This window comes from Antedon bifida, chromosome 4 (assembly GCF_963402885.1).
Source record: "Antedon bifida chromosome 4, ecAntBifi1.1, whole genome shotgun sequence".
NCBI classification, from domain to species: Eukaryota; Metazoa; Echinodermata; class Crinoidea; order Comatulida; family Antedonidae; genus Antedon; species Antedon bifida.
Genome location: NC_136229.1, coordinates 20,097,294 through 20,114,556, shown reverse-complemented (window position 1 = coordinate 20,114,556; position 17,263 = coordinate 20,097,294). Strand labels below are relative to the sequence as shown.

General features: G+C 33.3%; 1 protein-coding gene across 1 annotated transcript; it reads right to left on the bottom strand.

Moving 5' to 3' along the window:
- Positions 1 to 845: 845 nt before the first annotated feature.
- Positions 846 to 14,081, bottom strand: LOC144839244 (uncharacterized). Its single transcript, XM_078694559.1, has 33 exons — positions 14,060 to 14,081; positions 13,831 to 13,941; positions 13,476 to 13,630; positions 13,125 to 13,320; positions 11,993 to 12,106; positions 11,606 to 11,719; positions 11,104 to 11,217; positions 10,688 to 10,801; positions 10,158 to 10,271; positions 9,775 to 9,888; positions 9,384 to 9,497; positions 8,961 to 9,074; positions 8,604 to 8,717; positions 8,214 to 8,327; positions 7,930 to 8,043; positions 7,726 to 7,839; positions 7,295 to 7,408; positions 6,906 to 7,019; positions 6,574 to 6,687; positions 6,350 to 6,463; positions 6,066 to 6,179; positions 5,765 to 5,878; positions 4,616 to 4,729; positions 4,336 to 4,449; positions 3,978 to 4,091; positions 3,619 to 3,732; positions 3,335 to 3,448; positions 2,939 to 3,052; positions 2,688 to 2,801; positions 2,309 to 2,422; positions 1,826 to 1,954; positions 1,166 to 1,364; positions 846 to 909 (listed from the first exon to the last, which is right to left on the bottom strand). Exons 1-33 carry the CDS (start codon positions 14,079 to 14,081, stop codon positions 846 to 848), a joined length of 3,840 nt encoding a protein of 1,279 aa, XP_078550685.1.
- Positions 14,082 to 17,263: the final 3,182 nt, after the last annotated feature.

Here is a 17,263-nt window from a genome sequence, read left to right as displayed (position 1 = left end):
AAATTTGATCAAAAAAAAAACCATTTTCCACCAAAAAAATGTAATTTAAAGCAAAATATACCTAAATTGTCTGGAAGACAATGGTTTTTGGTTGAAATTAACCATTTCTTTTGTCTTTTTATAAGTGAAATAATTATTTTTGGATTATTTTTTTTCTACAGAAGTGAATAACTTTATTAAAACTGTGAAATTGCCTATTCAAAATCTGATTTTATTAATCTTTATTTTTTCATGTTTTTGGGGGACAATACATCTTTAAACATTAGTCAACTTATCAAATTTATTATGAAGGTTACTCATAAATATGTCAATAGGTCTACAGTGCTCCAACATACAAATCTATTACAATTTACATTTTGAACGTTATTGAATATTTACATTTTTTTTAAAAACAAAATATACAAAAAATGTAAAAATACTAATCTCAACAGGGAGTTAACTCCCTGATCTAAAGTTTACTATACACTAAAATAATGTTTTCTTTGTGGTTAATTTGTAATTACTAAAACATAATGTTGGAGTTATTTTCAATGATTTAATAAAAACGTTTGTGTTTATTCTGTATTAATGTTAGGCAAGAGAAAATTTGGCAGTTAAGAAGTTATACATTATGATTAAACAAGGGAAGCATACAGCATAAACATCATATACTGCTGCGTCACCTGCTTAGACCTGAAGATCACTAAAGATATGTGGACACCTTTAATTATTAACTTCTATTGTTTCTTTGTACACTTATGATGCTTTATGTATGTTTTCCTGAGTACATTTTGTACACATATTTTTACACATCTTTGTGTAATACAGTAACAGTTTATTAAGATCATCAAGTTAAAGTTTCTTGTTTATTCATTAGCCGGTCTTGGTGATTGTATCTGCTTGTAGTGAGTCCATTTGTCACAACCAATTCTAAAATTCACAAAGAAAAAGAAAGAGTTTAATCAAATATCCTGTTAATTGTTTTAAAAGAATACTGTCAATCCCTCTACACTATCAAACTTACGCGACAAAAAAAATGTGATGTGCCCATATATGGACACGATGATGTCATATCACTACCATATTTGGGCACATGTTAAGGGAGAAAGATATTAGAATTGCAAACATTTTTTAAATGTTTTTGCACATTGTCTAAACCAAGAATCAAAGGTGGTTATTAATTTACCTATTAGACTCAGTGTGGTCTCTGCAAGCATCTACTCGATCTGTTCTAACCCATGTTGTCATCAACACGTCCTGGCCGTCACACAAGAAGCATTGACCGGTCCAGCTGATGGTCGCATCACCGTTGTCGCGAATCACAGTGAATCCAAGAGTGGGGAAGTCGTACGATTTGGAGGCATAACCAACAACCAGAGTAGGAACTACAAATGAAAATAGGAAAAGTTAAATAAAAAAATTCACCATTAAAGTACTGGTCTTCAGCCACTATGAATGTGTCCTAAAAAGACTGCAGAAGAGAATATGCTGATAATTTTGTACTACTATAAAGTACAGTAGCTTGCAGTAACAGGAAGCAAACAAGTTGGATTGTTTGCCGACATAATTAAACTGAATGCTCACTTATATTGAGACTGCTTTATGGAAAAGGCGGGATTCGGACCTACAAATCAGTCCTCTCTAGCCTGGTCACGCAGAATATTATTGGTTATATTAAAAGTCTAAAGCTCTGTCTACACTATCAAATAAGTTTGACAAAAAAAGTGTGATGTGCCCAAATATGGTATCATCATCATGTCCATATATGGGCACATCACATGTTTTTGTCACATAAAGTTTGATAGTGTAGACAGAGCTTTATAAGTGAAGAGATATAGTATAGTACCTTCATATCCAAGAGCTAACTCTTCAGTGGTGTGGTACTCTCCAAGTAGCATACCAGAATCTGTACGTGATAAGATCACTTCATCACCAACACCATTGTACCAGGTTCCTTCAAGCGAACAATAGAGAACTACAAACAAGAAGAATAACATTTTAGTAAGGTAGGCTCTTAAAAGGTAAGTAACAACTTTACATTTAAAAATATGATAAAAAAAATTCCTCTCTTACATTTGCGCATGTGTGGTTACTACCTGTATAATTAGTGCACACAATGTTTTTTTAACATGGTAATGATTAAAGGGTCTTTCACACCTGTTCCGGCACTGGCAAATCAAATCAAACATGAATGTTTAGTTTTCACGGCAATAGATATGTACGTATTTGCGTGAAAACGAAACATTGATGTTTGATTAGCCAGTGCTAGAACAAGTGTGAAAGGCTATTGCCAATGGCGCCATTTTGTGATGAGCATTATAGTACTTACTGTTTTTGCAGTTGACGCCATCATAACCGTCTCGACAATCACATGTGTAAAATCCTTCAAGATTGTTGCAACTTCCTCCATTTTGACATGGTAGACTTGAACACTCGTTCACATCTAGAAAATAAGAAAAAATCTAATATTAGACTACTGTAGCTTGTGTGTAATATTGTACAGTGATTTATTCTCATCTTTTAATTTACTAATTGAAATATTGTTTTGTTTCTAGCAGAACCGTAGAAGTCAATGGTTGCATGAAAAATGTGAAGAAAAGGTAAATGTGGTTATATTTTGAGGTAAGTTTTAAATTGTACTAGATGCTACTAATAGCATTTGAATGGTTTGTTTCTTGGAAAATAGTCAATCTAATTAAATAACTTACCCACTTCACAATTTGTACCAGTCCATGCATCAGTGCATTCACATGTATGGGTAGTACCTTGATTTACGCATGTTCCACTGTTCTGGCAAGGTGAACTCATACAAGGATCCAAAGCTGTGAAAAGAATTAATACAAATTATTATGTATGAAAAGGACTTAACTGAAAAGGACATAGGCCTAACTTTAACTTGATAAGCTACTGTGTATTGTGTTCAAACTACTAGAAGATAATGAAAAGTATTGATACTTACTTATCTCGCAGTGTGTTCCTGTCCACTCATTTAAACATTGGCAAGTATAGCTATTGATACCATCGATGCAAAATCCTCCATTCAGGCAAGGGGCACTTTGACATTCATTTATATCTGCAAGTAAAACAAAATATGATAACATTTTCTTGGAAATAGTTGGAGTAAGCTCAACAGTGTGGACAATTAAATGCTACACTCCAGCACTAATTTGAAAATGCACTTTATCGATGGAGGTCACCTTGCTAAATTATGGTCTTGTATACTCCCTTGCAAAGTCTTACTTTTACATAAGTGCAAAGATAACGCACGAAAAAGAGTGTTGTCATTGGCACGTCCTGCTACAAAGCAAGCTTCTTACACAGACAATTTTCAATATTAATAAGAAATATTTCTTACTAATTTCACAATTTGTTCCCTCAAATCCTTGGAGACAGCTACAAGAGTATTGGTTGATGGTTTGTGAACATACGCCACCATTCTGACAAGGCAAACTTGCACATTCATCAATATCTGAATAAAGAAGAAATAATGGTCATGTTTTGACTATATATAGTCACATTTTTATATTTCATTATTACATGATAATATGAAATGTATTGCGCAAATACCACAATACCATGTTATTAAATTCTACTTTTTCTTTAATTACAAACTGCATTTCAAAAAGTTTGTAAACTTACCTGTTTCACAAAGAACACCTGTATAACCAGGTGCACATGTACAGGTGTATCCATTAACCAGATTATTACAGGTGGCTCCATTTTGACAAGGAATGCTAACACACTCATTGTTGTCTGAAATCAAAAAGAATTGAATAATATTGTTAAATAATAATTATTTTAAGTTTAAAAACCTGAAATAAGATTGTGCTATTATTCTTTTAGGATTTGGAAAGTGGAGGTACTACAGAAGATTATGTTTTGTGTCACATTCTTAAGTAAGTCATTTGGCATTAAAAGTATACACAGAAGATGCACACCAACTGTTGAAATGAGCATTAGTCTTGTACTTAGATTTGCTGTTTAAAGGAGATACTTACCAATTTCACAGCTAGCACCAGAGAATCCAGGAAGACAAAAGCAAGTAAACGCATTCACGTTATCAACACATGTACCGCCATTAATGCAAGGGAAGCTTGAACATTCATTCAGATCTATAAAAAAAAGGTTAGTAAGTAAAAAGATTATAGTTTTAAACAGGAAAGAGTCACTCTTCCCTGGTTTTAAGGTATGTTTAGGTTAAGAATAAGTAATGTTTGGGAGTGAGTGGCCTGAAAACTAAGGTGGGGAGGCTGTTTCTTTACCATGTACATGCACAAAATTCAAAATGATTGAATACTTGTTCAACTTGGTTTTAGCTAGATATTTCAACGAATTAGAATGTTTCGTTTTACTTACTCTCTTCACAGGTAGGGCCAGACCATCCTGGTGCACACTGACAAAAGAACTGGTTGATACTATCTGTACAAACACCACCATTTTGACAAGGAGCACTGGCACATTCATTATTATCTAGAAGACAAATGATAAAATAATAATAAGATTATTCAAAACCATGCATTACTCCTTTTCTTCCTCCATTTAGGAGCAAACTTCATTGGCTACTGCTTCACTGGCTCTAGCTTTTGCAGTTTTCATTTCTGAATTTGCTGCAGTAAAATAACTAGTACACACTTACTTTGTTCACAGGCAAGTCCAGACCAGCCAGGAGCACACAGACAGTAATATTCATTTGTTCCATCAAGACATGTACCTCCATTCATACATGGGCTACTGGCACATTCGTTGATATCTAGAGAAGTAAGAATTATTTTAGTAAAATTCATGAATATAAAAGTTGACACAACAACAGTTCCATTACATGTACATAAAACCATAACAAGAAATATATGCGTTTCTTTTCTTTATAAGCACTTTGGTTAGGTTTCTTTTTTACATATGCATCTATTTGAGTATTGAGCAAATTGTAGAATGTGTGTTTGTTTATTATTTTACTGTTATATGACTACTATAAGCTTTACAAAGTATCTAACAACTTGTGTCATATACTTCCTTCATCATTGCTTAGCAAAACTACAGAGTGTACACATTCATGCACACACAGGGTGTCAACAGTGGCATTTTGTATGGTGTGGACACTACGGTGTGTGTAAACTCCAGAGTTTAAAGTATCTGAAGTATGAGATGAGCTGGTTCAGGAATCATTTATTGAGCTACGCACAAGCTCACTATTATTCTAATATTTGGCAACAATTTTTTTTTTAAATAAATAAAAATGGCGTTTTGTATGGTGTGGACACTACGGTGTGTGTAAACTCTAGAGTTTAAAGTATCTGAAGTATGAGATGAGCTGGTTCAGGAATCATTTATTGAGCTACGCACAAGCTCACTATTATTCTAATATTTGGCAACAATTTTTTTTTTAAATAAATAAAAAGTTTGATAATTATACAACTTTAACTTACTGTTTTCACAAAATTCGCCTGTAAAGCCAGGTGCACAGTTACAAATAAATTCGTTTATGCCATCTACACATGTACCGCCATTTAAACATGGTCCGCTTGCACATTCATTGATATCTGAAATTTATTTTTTTTTAAAATCATTTTAAAAACATTCATTATTTAGAATAATAATAACAATGCAGAATTTATAAACAAGACTACTTTACAGGAAGGCACTGTTGTTATTGGTTTTCTTTAGACTTAAAATTATACCTTTACCATACTTATGATAATACCTTCACCATTAAATGTTTCTGGAAAAGTAGAAGTACATTGGAGGTGAAGAATTAGCAACAAGCAAGTGTTTTTAAGCAATAACTTACCATTTTCACAGCGTATTCCATTGTAACCTGGTGCGCAGATACACTGATAGAAATTGGTTCCATCAATACAGAGACCTCCATTCAAACATGGGTTACTGGAGCATTCATCCATATCTGTAAGTTACAATTGTAGTAAAATTAATACTGCACATTTTTATTTTACTGATTTATATAACTATAAAAATGAAGCATAAAATTGAGTTTTATTTGTATAAAATGTCTGATAAGATACTAATCATGTAACTCCATAAAATTGTTTAAGTACATAATATAAGTTAATATAATACTTAATAATACATACTTATTTCGCAGTTTGTTCCAGTAAAACCTGGTTGACAAGCGCATACATATCCATTGACACCATCAGTACATGTACCACCATTCTGACAAGGAATACTTGCACACTCCATGTCGTCTGTAAAATGGAAAGGAGATTTAAGTAAGTATGGAATGTATTTTGTTATATAAAAATATATTGTTAAAAGTTCATAGACTTGTGGCAACCCCTCAAATTTAAGCAAAATAATTCCCTTTAAAAAAATAAAAGTAGCTTTTTAAAATAATGATAATGAAATTTCTACTCACTTATTTCACAGAGAGTTCCGGAGAATCCTGGTACACATTGGCAAACAAAGCCGTTGACTTGATCGGAGCAAGTACCACCATTTTCACAAGGTGTGCTAGCACACTCATTGATATCTGAAAAATTGAATAACCACATCATGTAAAATGTCCATTTATACTTTTTACAACAACATTATGAAGTCAAGGTAAATGATATATGTTTTGACATATTAAAAGATACTTACTCTCTGTACAGGTGACACCTGTCCATCCAGATGCACATTGACAAAAGTAGCCATCTATCTGGTCTAAGCAGAAACCACCATTACGACATGGAGTGCTCGAACATTCATCAATATCTATAAAACAAATTTTTTTAAATTAGCAACAACATTAAAAAACATATTTAAAAAGTAAACCAAATTTAAAGGAAACCATAAGGGGCTTGTGCTAGGAGCCTCACTAGAAACTGGTTACATTAAGATAATAAATATAAATTAAACAAATAGACTATGACAGGATGAATATGGAATGCACATTGGAAGAAACGTACAAAAGGTTGGATGTAAATACTTACTGGTTTCACAGTTGGTTCCTGTCCAGCCTGCATCGCAGTTACAGAAGTAGCCATTGACTCCATCAAGACAAGTAGCACCATTAATACACGGTGAGCTTGCACACTCGTTGACATCTGTTTAAAAGAAATTGTCAATACATTTATGTTATAATATAAAAGTAATCTCAATTAGAATATTCTATCCGTGATTAGAAAATATTAATTATATTTTTTAAAGCTCTGCCCACAGTATCAAACTAGTTTGACAAAAAATGTGCCCAAATATGGTAGTGATATGACATCATCGTGTCCATATATGGGCACAAATTTTTTTGTCATAAAGTTTGCTAGTATAGACAGAGCTTAATGCAATTCACTATTGTTATTTTACAGGTTACAGTTGTACTTACTGACTTCACATCGCACGCCAACCCAACCAGATGAACATTGACAGACATACGCATTGATACCATCAATACAGTTACCATCATTGAGACATGGAGCACTGCTGCATTCATCCACATCTAAGATGGAAAAAGTAATCAATATCATTTTAATTAATGTTAGTTAAATAATACATGCTGGTTTATTTTGCATTGTTTTACATTTTCCCCAGACAGATCTATCTCCTTGAATGGTCATGATCATTAAGCTCTGTCTACACTAACAAACTAGTTTGACAAAAAATGTATGGTAGTGTTATGAAACCATCGTGTCCATATATGGGCACATCACATTTTTTGTCACATAAAGTTTGATAGTGTTTAGACAGAGCTTTGTACCAATGAAGTTAAAGAATACCAATGACTATGCTAAGTCAAATACAAAATAGGCCACTTACTGTCTGCACAATCTGGTCCTGTGAATCCAGATAAGCACTGACAAGTATATGCGTTGATACCATCCAGACAAGAGCCACCGTTCATACATGGTCCACTGGCGCATTCATTTGTATCTACAAAATAAACCATGATGTTAAACATTTCCGCACATCAATAAATTTGTGAATTCCGCAATTAAATGATAGATGAGTGTTTGAACTTACTAATTTCACAGTTTGTTCCAGTATATCCAGGTGCACATTGACAAGCATAGTTGTTGATTCCATCGATACAAAGACCTCCATTTTGACATGGCATACTGATACATTCGTTAATGTCTGTAAGAGAGAAAACATTGGTTGAGCTCGTTAAGCATATTCTTATTTCAACCTTTTCACATTTTGTGTTTCTTATCTTATATATAACCTTAACTACAAATGCACAATCTAAATAACTAAAATAATGAATCGATCGTAATTAATTGCTTGTTTAATAATTTATAACGCACTGTTTTCACAAAATTCTCCATTATATCCAGGAACACAGACACAGATGAAGGAGTTAATTTGATCCAGACAGGTAGCGCCATTTAAACACGGACTGCTTACACACTCATTTGCATCTGCAATGAAAAAGATTAACATGAAAGAATACGAAAAGAAATCGTGAAAAGATTGAGTGGAAATATATGTTTCAACACTATGGCCAACCCCTATTCAGAAGACAATTTTTTGGTTCCCAAAGATGTCTCCTTAAAAGGGTGATTGTCCAAATGAAATTCACCAGGTAGCTTGACCAACATATACATGTTGATGACAGATGTCAAACAGTTTATGAATGCTTCTGCTAATGTAATTGCTGTGACTATGTGATAACAACATTACATAAAGAAACTTACTCATTTCGCAGTTTGTTCCTGTCCACCCAACGACACATGTGCAGACGTATGCATTGACAAGATCTGTACAGACTCCTCCGTTCAGACATGGGCTGCTTGCACACTCTTCAACATCTGCAAAGAAAAGCTTTATTGATTAATACATACAAAAAATGTAGCTGATTGTAATGGAACTGATGTTGAAATAAATTCCTGCCAGACGTTTTTGTATAGACTCGGGTTTACATAGTTGAAAAGTAAGTACAAATACTGTAATAAATGTGTGTAAAGTTAATAAAGTTAGTTGTTCTTAGTAATATATGAAGAACCAAAGTACAGCACTTATACTTGATTCAGGTGAAGTGTTTTAATACTTACTTATTTCACAATTGGTTCCAGTAAAGCCAGATTCACAGTTACAGGTATACTGGTTGATTCCGTCAAGACATGCTCCTCCATTTTGGCAAGGGGTGCTTGCACATTCATTGTCATCTAAAAATTAAAAAACAATATAGATTAATATCAATCAATCAATCTGTTTCGCCAATCATTCTAGTAACTATTTATTTTGGTTTTTTTTTAAAACGGTAACTGTTAGTAGGCCCTATCTTGCTTATATGTGCAACTGAAGATCATAGACAGTTTAAATGAAACTGATTTAACAATCATTTATATATTTACATTTTAACAAATACAACATACTTATTTTGCAATTGCTTCCATTAAATGGAGTGTTTAATTGGTGTTTAGGTTTAGAAATATAACTGTAGGCCAACTTCTTGATTAATAATCTCAACTTACTTATTTCACAGAGAGTCCCAGAATACCCAGGAAAACAATTACATTCAAATCTATTCACTCCATCAACACATGTTGCGCCATTTTGACAGGGAACACTCTGACATTCAGAAACATCTGAAAATAAATGAGAAGTAATGGTAAGTAAATTAAAGTGGTGTTATTCACAATAAACAATAAGTGGCCGTAATCACCATTCACATTTTAAGCCAAGGAAAACACTTACCCTTAAAATTTAAAAAATCTCCTATATAAATGAATACAATTAAAGGGAAATACTTAAATATTTATTGAGTTAAGTGAGATACTTAATATTTAAGGGAAATATCTCACTTAAGTGTGATTGGTGAATACGGCCACTGATTACAAAAATATGCAAAGTTGTTCAACTTACTAATTTCACAATTTGTGCCTGTGAATCCAGGTACACATGCACATGTGTATTGGTTGACGCCATCAATGCACAAACCACCATTTTGACAGGGAAAACTTGCACACTCATCAATATCTGAAAACAAATTTTAAAAGGTTAGTTTTACCTGTAGACATTTATTAAAGATCGGCAATTTATGTTTTCTGCTGAGCCAGCCAGCCATACTATTTGGGAAAATCCAAGGGAATACAGGTTGAAGACAATCATAGAAATAATAGAATGGCTACTTTATTTTTGTGGAACAGATTTAAGATTCTGTGCTGATTTTTTGGAGTATTATGTGTATTGCTATCTATGTTATTCCTGAAGGTAACAATATCAAAGTATATATGAATACAACATACTTATTTCGCAATTGCTTCCAGTGAAGCCAAAATCACACTGACAGGTGTAACCATTGATAGCATCTAAGCATGTTCCTCCATTTTGACAAGGCAAGCTTCCACATTCATTGATATCTAAAACAAAACAAAAGAATATGAAACATTAGTGCAGGTATATAAGTGGATTGCAATGGATGGAGATAGGAAAAGCTTACTATGTGTAAAAGGCTTTCTGTTCTTCAGAAAGAACAAAACTAGACAATTGGTCAGATGTTTGCCCTACTCTGACGTAATTTGTACTTTATACCAAGTACATTGAGAATAGTTACGAACAGTTGCGAAACAAATTCGAAAGTAATTCCCGGGTGTGACACGAACCCACAACCTCCAGATCACTAGCCTGTCATTCATACCTCATACAGCTTGCGCTGAAGCAAAGCTGCTCCACAGTAAGTTACAAACAATAAAAAGAAACTAGACAAGCAAGTTAGTTAGGTTTAGATAAAGATTACAAAACTAGGTAGTTTATGTATACCAACAACAATACTTACTAGTTTGACAGTTGGAACCACTAAATCCAGGTGAGCAGAGACAGAGATATCCATTTACACCATCTAGACAGGTACCAGCATTTAAACATGGTGAACTCTGACACTCATTGATATCTGTAGTGGTAAAATAATGTATGCATTTTATTATTTTTCTTTTTAAACACTGTATATACATAGTGTCCATCAAATCATTGTTTCAGGGCATAGTTGCTTTATGTACTGAGATACTTGGTGCTGCATTGACCCCTCTGCAGCTTATAATGAAGCTATATTGGGATTGTGTGCAGGTGAAGCATCAGAGCCAAGGGTCTTGAATGTTAATTATTTCAGACACTTGCCTGTAGCATATATTCAGGAGGAGTTTAAACTCGCATTAAAAGATACCTCAATACCAGTAGATATAAAATAAGACTTACTAATATCACAGTTGACCCCAGTCCATCCAGGTAAACACTGGCATGTGTAACTATTGACACCATCTATGCATGTTGCTCCGTTCGCACATGGGGCACTTGAACATTCGTTTGAGTCTAAGAGAGAGAGAACGAAAACAGAGATATAATTAGGTTATTCAGCTCTCCGTGGAGTAGTATCGAAACTAGTCTTCAAACATTACTCATGATAGCTGTGTTCACACGCACTACTGTTAATCGTGCATAGGACGGAGTTAGGCAGATCCGAGTTCTACGGTTACAACCGATGTAAGTGCTTGTGTGAACAGCCTTATCTTGTTGTGTCGTTAACTTCTCTTCAGTTTGAACGCAGGACAAGCTAACTAGACCGAAATATAACTGGAATAGACCGCAATGTAACTCCGATAGACCACAGTGTAACTCCAATAAAAAAAAAAGAGCGTCAAGCTAAATGATCTTATTGATCAGTTACAATTTCCTCATTTTTAAAATTAAATATACGTACTAATTTCACAGTGAACTCCAATGTAACCATTTGCACACTGACACGTATAACCATTGATTCCATCTAAACAAAGTCCTCCATTAAGACAGGGCGATGATAAACATTCATTAATATCTGCAAAAAAAAACAACGTTTGTTAGTAAATCTTGACGTCATTGGTGAAACAGAGATATCGTTTATATACCTGTAAATGAGTTAAACCTTTAGGTATAGTGTTTTATGTGGAATATGTAATTGTAATTTAAGCAAATAGTGGATCAAGAGAACAAAAGAATTATTTACCTGATAAACCCATGATTTTAAAGATAAAAAAAACTTTGGTGGTAGTGTTTTTAATAGGAATTTCAATCTATTTTATTTTTTGTGGTGTGACAATACAATACTTACTGTCTTCACAGATTATTCCCTCGAAACCAGGAATACAGTCGCAACTATATGAGTTTGTTAGATCGTTACATGTGGCTCCATTTTGACATGGACTAGGATCACAATCATCTGGATCTAAAAAGAAATGGAAACAAAATTTGAAATAATTTAGTTGATATATAATATAAGATGTACGTATCTGATGTCGATAAACACAGCATAGTTGGATAAGGCTTTTCTTTTCATTTATAGACGGCAAGAAAAGCATAGGACGAGAAAGAGCCCATCCATTCTTATTTACCTGGGTAAGTTGGTGAATAACCACTAAAGCTAAGTTACCCGGGTAAACAATGGCCCCAAATAGCCCAATTCACAAATGATTGCCAAGGACTAATGGACATATCTACTATTTTTCTACTAGATATTTTCATGACTGCAGCTAATCGTAGACCTGGAGTCGACCATAAGTAAGGGAAAGAAGAACAAAGCCGAAGTCAACCCATTTGTGTTGTTGAATAAACAATGATCGTCGTTGATGAATAAACAATGATCGTCGTTGATGAATAAACAATGATCGTCGTTGATGAATAAACAATTATAATCGTCATTGATGAATAAACAATGATCGTCGTTGATGAATAAACAATGATCGTCATTGATGAATAAACAATGATCGTCGTTGATGAATAAACAATGATCATCGTTGATGAATAAACAATGATCATCATTGATGAATAAACAATGATCGTCGTTGATGAATAAACAATGATCGTCATTGATGAATAAACAATGATCGTCGTTGATGAATAAACAATGATCGTCGTTGATGAATAAACAATGATCGTCGTTGATGAATAAACAATGATCGTCGTTGATGAATAAACATTTATCATCATTGTTGAATAAACAATGATCGTCGTTGATGAATAAACAATGATCGTCGTTGATGAATAAACAATGATCGTCGTTGATGAATAAACAATGATCGTCGTTGATGAATAAACAATGATCGTCATTGACGAATAAACAATGATCGTCGTTGATGAATAAACAATGATCGTCGTTGATGAATAAACAATGATCGTCATTGGTGTTGCTGCTTTCTACAATTTACAGTATTATATCTTTTCTAAAACATTAATCAAAATATTACCTGCGTAGTAGCTGATTTGGAAACCTTTATTGACGATGTTCCTATCTGTTGAGAATAGAAACCATGCCTGATCACCATCTAGTACAAACGGGTCTGGTAGTGTTCCATCACTCGTCAAATTACCCTCTAGCATTCCTGTTTTCAGTTGGAACTCTGCGTTAGAGCCTACACCATACTCTAAAACATCTTTGTTAATCTGTTAGTGGAGAAATATAATTCATGGTTACAGTTTTGCCGTACCATTCGCCGCTACCTAAACTATGTTAGATCAAAATGGCATTATCTGGATTTTGGATACGAGCCACTTCCATACGTACAGTTGTGTTGCTTTATTACCAAAAAGACACATACCTCTGTCATGAAGTCATCAACGTAGAACTTGATGCTACGTGCGTTATGCACACGCACGAGGTACACGCAATAATGTCGATTGGAATACATGTCTGGATAGTCAGGACTCTTAATTACACCCGTATCGTTGTAGAAGTTGGAACCGCAGTTTTGACCTATTGAGATTATAAGTAAAGATTAGAATGTAGAAGATAATCACGAGTTGGTAATCAATGTTGCCAATTACAAATTCTGGAGAAACAAGCGACAGTTAAATAAGACGAATAATCCTCCAGCGGCACCAGTACCAGATAATCGCTTTCTATGTCTTTTTTTTCACATTATAATGTCATTGATGATATAAACGATAACCTACCTGTAATGAGCTCACACGTGACACCATGATATCCAGAGTCGCAGTAACACGTAAAATAGCCACCTCCGTCGACGCACGTGGCACCATTTTGACAAGGGTTGGAAGCACATTCTGCAAAATATAAAAAAATGATTACCAAATATGGGGATTACCAATTAAAACGATTTTATTGATTAGTTTATACTTTGCCAACATTACTTTATAACAAATGTTAAACCAATAAGCCTACCATTTGAAAGGCCATAGCACATTGCGATAGTGAGAGGTTAAATTGAACTTGTTTACAATAAAAAATAACACTCGCAACTCTGGATAATTTGCAATAAAATCATAGAATCATGGGTATCTTGTATTTAAAATATATTAGTAAACTAGTGCTATCAGTGGTAATGTCGAATATTTTATAGGACGAAATGTTTTACAATATTTTTGCTGTTTAGAAGTTTGTTAAAACGAATAATTGTTTGCAATAACATTTTTCCACACGTTGTATCAGACGATGGCAAACTTTCTGGACGGTTTTGTAGCATTTTTAAATGTTTTGGCTTATCGTGGGGTGTGTAGTTGTGGGCCGGCCTATAGGCCTAATTATTTTACAAGGCAAGACTAAGTTCTAGGCCTATTTTTCCATTATGGTGTGTCAAGGTATTATTTTGTGTGAAATGTCGTGTATGTGCTTTCTTCTGTCTGTCTTGCACTCGCATATGCTATTGGACAAGGAACTTACCACTATTCTCGCATACCCCATTGTCACCACGATTACAATCTAACAGTCGAAAAGAGAGATACAGGGTCCTTATTAGTCCATTGGTAATTAAAGTGACTTATCGATCAAAACAATATATATGCGCCAGAAATATTGCATTTGAAATAATAGTGATAATATATTAATATCTATCGCAGTTTACAAAATTTGAATACAATATTGTTTATAGGTTTGCATAGCGAATAAACACTAATAAAACGTTGAGAATCTCCTGACTGGAGTATGCGATCAATATGTTTTGTCAAATAAGGCAGTGGTAATGTCGAATATTTTGTTGGAAGAAATGCTTACAAAAGGTGGGCTGTAGTACGGTATTGTTAAAAGGTTTGCATGGCGAATATCACTAGAAAAATTAGGTTTGCGGCAAACCAGTATTTTTCTTTAAAATTGGATGGTTGAGAGAATGTGTTAAGTAAGTAAGTAATATTTATTTCACATAAATTTGTACATATTATAACATTTCATTTTAACTTGTTGACTTGAGTATGGAGGAAATATATGACTAGAGTAATGATGCGATCAATATGTTGCAGCATTATCGAAACGTCGAGACGTTCTTAATCCTTTATATCAGTTCCTTTTTGGAAACACGGTACCAACATTTAAATATTGATTAAAATTGAAATGATATGTTAGACCTGTATATTTCTACCCGACTATTGATTTGCAAGTATTGTCATTTGTGTAAATTAGGAGAAGTGGAGAACGCCTTTCCTTTTATTTATATAAACATGAGAGAAAACATTGTATTCCAAATGTTTTATTTTTCTTTATTATTTAAGTCAAGAAAGCCAACAATTAAGGTATTAGAAAATTGTATTGTAGTTGCTATAAACTTGACTGATCGACCAACCGACATGAGACCGAATATTTTAGGTCCCCAAGTCAAAATATTGAATGATGACGATATTCCGAAACGGAACTTGTTACATAATAGCTAAGTTTCACCATGGAAGAGTGAATCACACACACGCATATTTGTATTTTCTTAGCATTCCCAGTTAATTAAATTGGATAAATACCGAAAAGTCCCAACAAAAGTTTTGCTAATACCTCGCTTATCTCTTAAGCCGTCTACAATTGATTTACATTGAATTTACATAACACAGACTGGATTAGGCTCTCTATGAAGATGGGTGGCGATATCTGTACCTTCCACATAATTACAATGAATTGTGGAATTTTAATCTGTTCATCAGAGTACCACGTTTTTAAAACTCAATGGCCATTATTGTTGTTACATAAGATCTGAAGAGTTAGTATAGTATAATAACAATGCCGTTTCTGCACAAAATATTTGGAAAATTCAATCCGAAAATCCGTCTCAATGAGTAACTTTGTTTCTATAGTAGAATTTCAAAGTCAATAATACAAAATGAGCACACTTATGTTCAAGTAAGTAGGCCTCTAATATTGGCAATTAGTTCCTTTAATAAGTTTTAGGATGTTACTCTTGTAGTGGAAAAACACATTGTAGGCCTAGACAATATATTTACATATTACTAAAAATTTATAATAAAATAAAATTTGCAGAAACCGCGATAACGAACTTACTTTATTCGGTATTTTTTCAACAGAAAAATAACTTAAATACTCGAAATATTTGAATTAATATAATAGCATTAATATGTACAATTCTAACGTCAATAAATATTTGTTGTAATTTTATTTTTTAAAATTTGTAATTGTTTAAACAGTATTTTACAGAGCCTATGGGGTTTTTAATAGTTTTTTAACAGTATTTTAACATTTTAATAGTATTTTAACATTGCCATTTGATGTATTTTTGCTTTGTTGTTTTTTTTTGCAAAACAAATTTCCATTTTAAAGTGGACCAATAACATTTCTTGAATTTGTCTGCAATCAAGACTTTGTGTCAGCAAACCTTTTCTAAAAGTGTGATTTCTTATACTTTTAACAATACTTAAAAGGTTAAAAGACTTTATTTAAAAATAATATAAAGCTGTTATGGGTAAAACCAAGGTTTGGAAGTTTCAGAAGTCAATTTCCGAAATGAAATTTTAGTAAGTATTGAAAACAATTCGAGGGCAATGTGCCGAGAAGAGATTGTTAAATCACATTTGTCAATATGTATTCGGTAAATTGTACAGGGCCTAATGTAAATCTGTCCAAAATATCGATTTTTAAAATGTTGCGCAGAACAGAAATGTTCGTCCTCAGATGCAAACTGATTCATTAAGCAGTTTGAGTTTTACAAACATGTCCCTGATATATGTTCCGTGGTAGAAGCTAGGCCTGGCAGTATTTGATTTAATCATGGATGAATTTATTTTCCTCCATGATTTAACTATTACTATTCTCGTACATTTATATGTATATTATTTTTTGATCGAATGATATGCAGTACCACTGCATAAAAGCTATTTTAAAATACTGTTTCTGAATACTTTATTTTTTCTTTTGATTCAAGGTAACAATTGCAAAGCTGTTCGTGCAATAGGACAAAAACCATTTTCCATTCGTCTGTAGAGACTGTTAAGTTTGGATTACATGTTAAGGTAATACAAACGTAGTTTCAAGGTTTTAACTGTTCTTTCTACATTAATAATTTTCACCGATAGACATTATGCAATACTGTAAATAAAAATGCTTACCGTTTTGTGCTGCAGTTAAGCATATAAGACTGAAAAGTGTCGTCGCTAACAA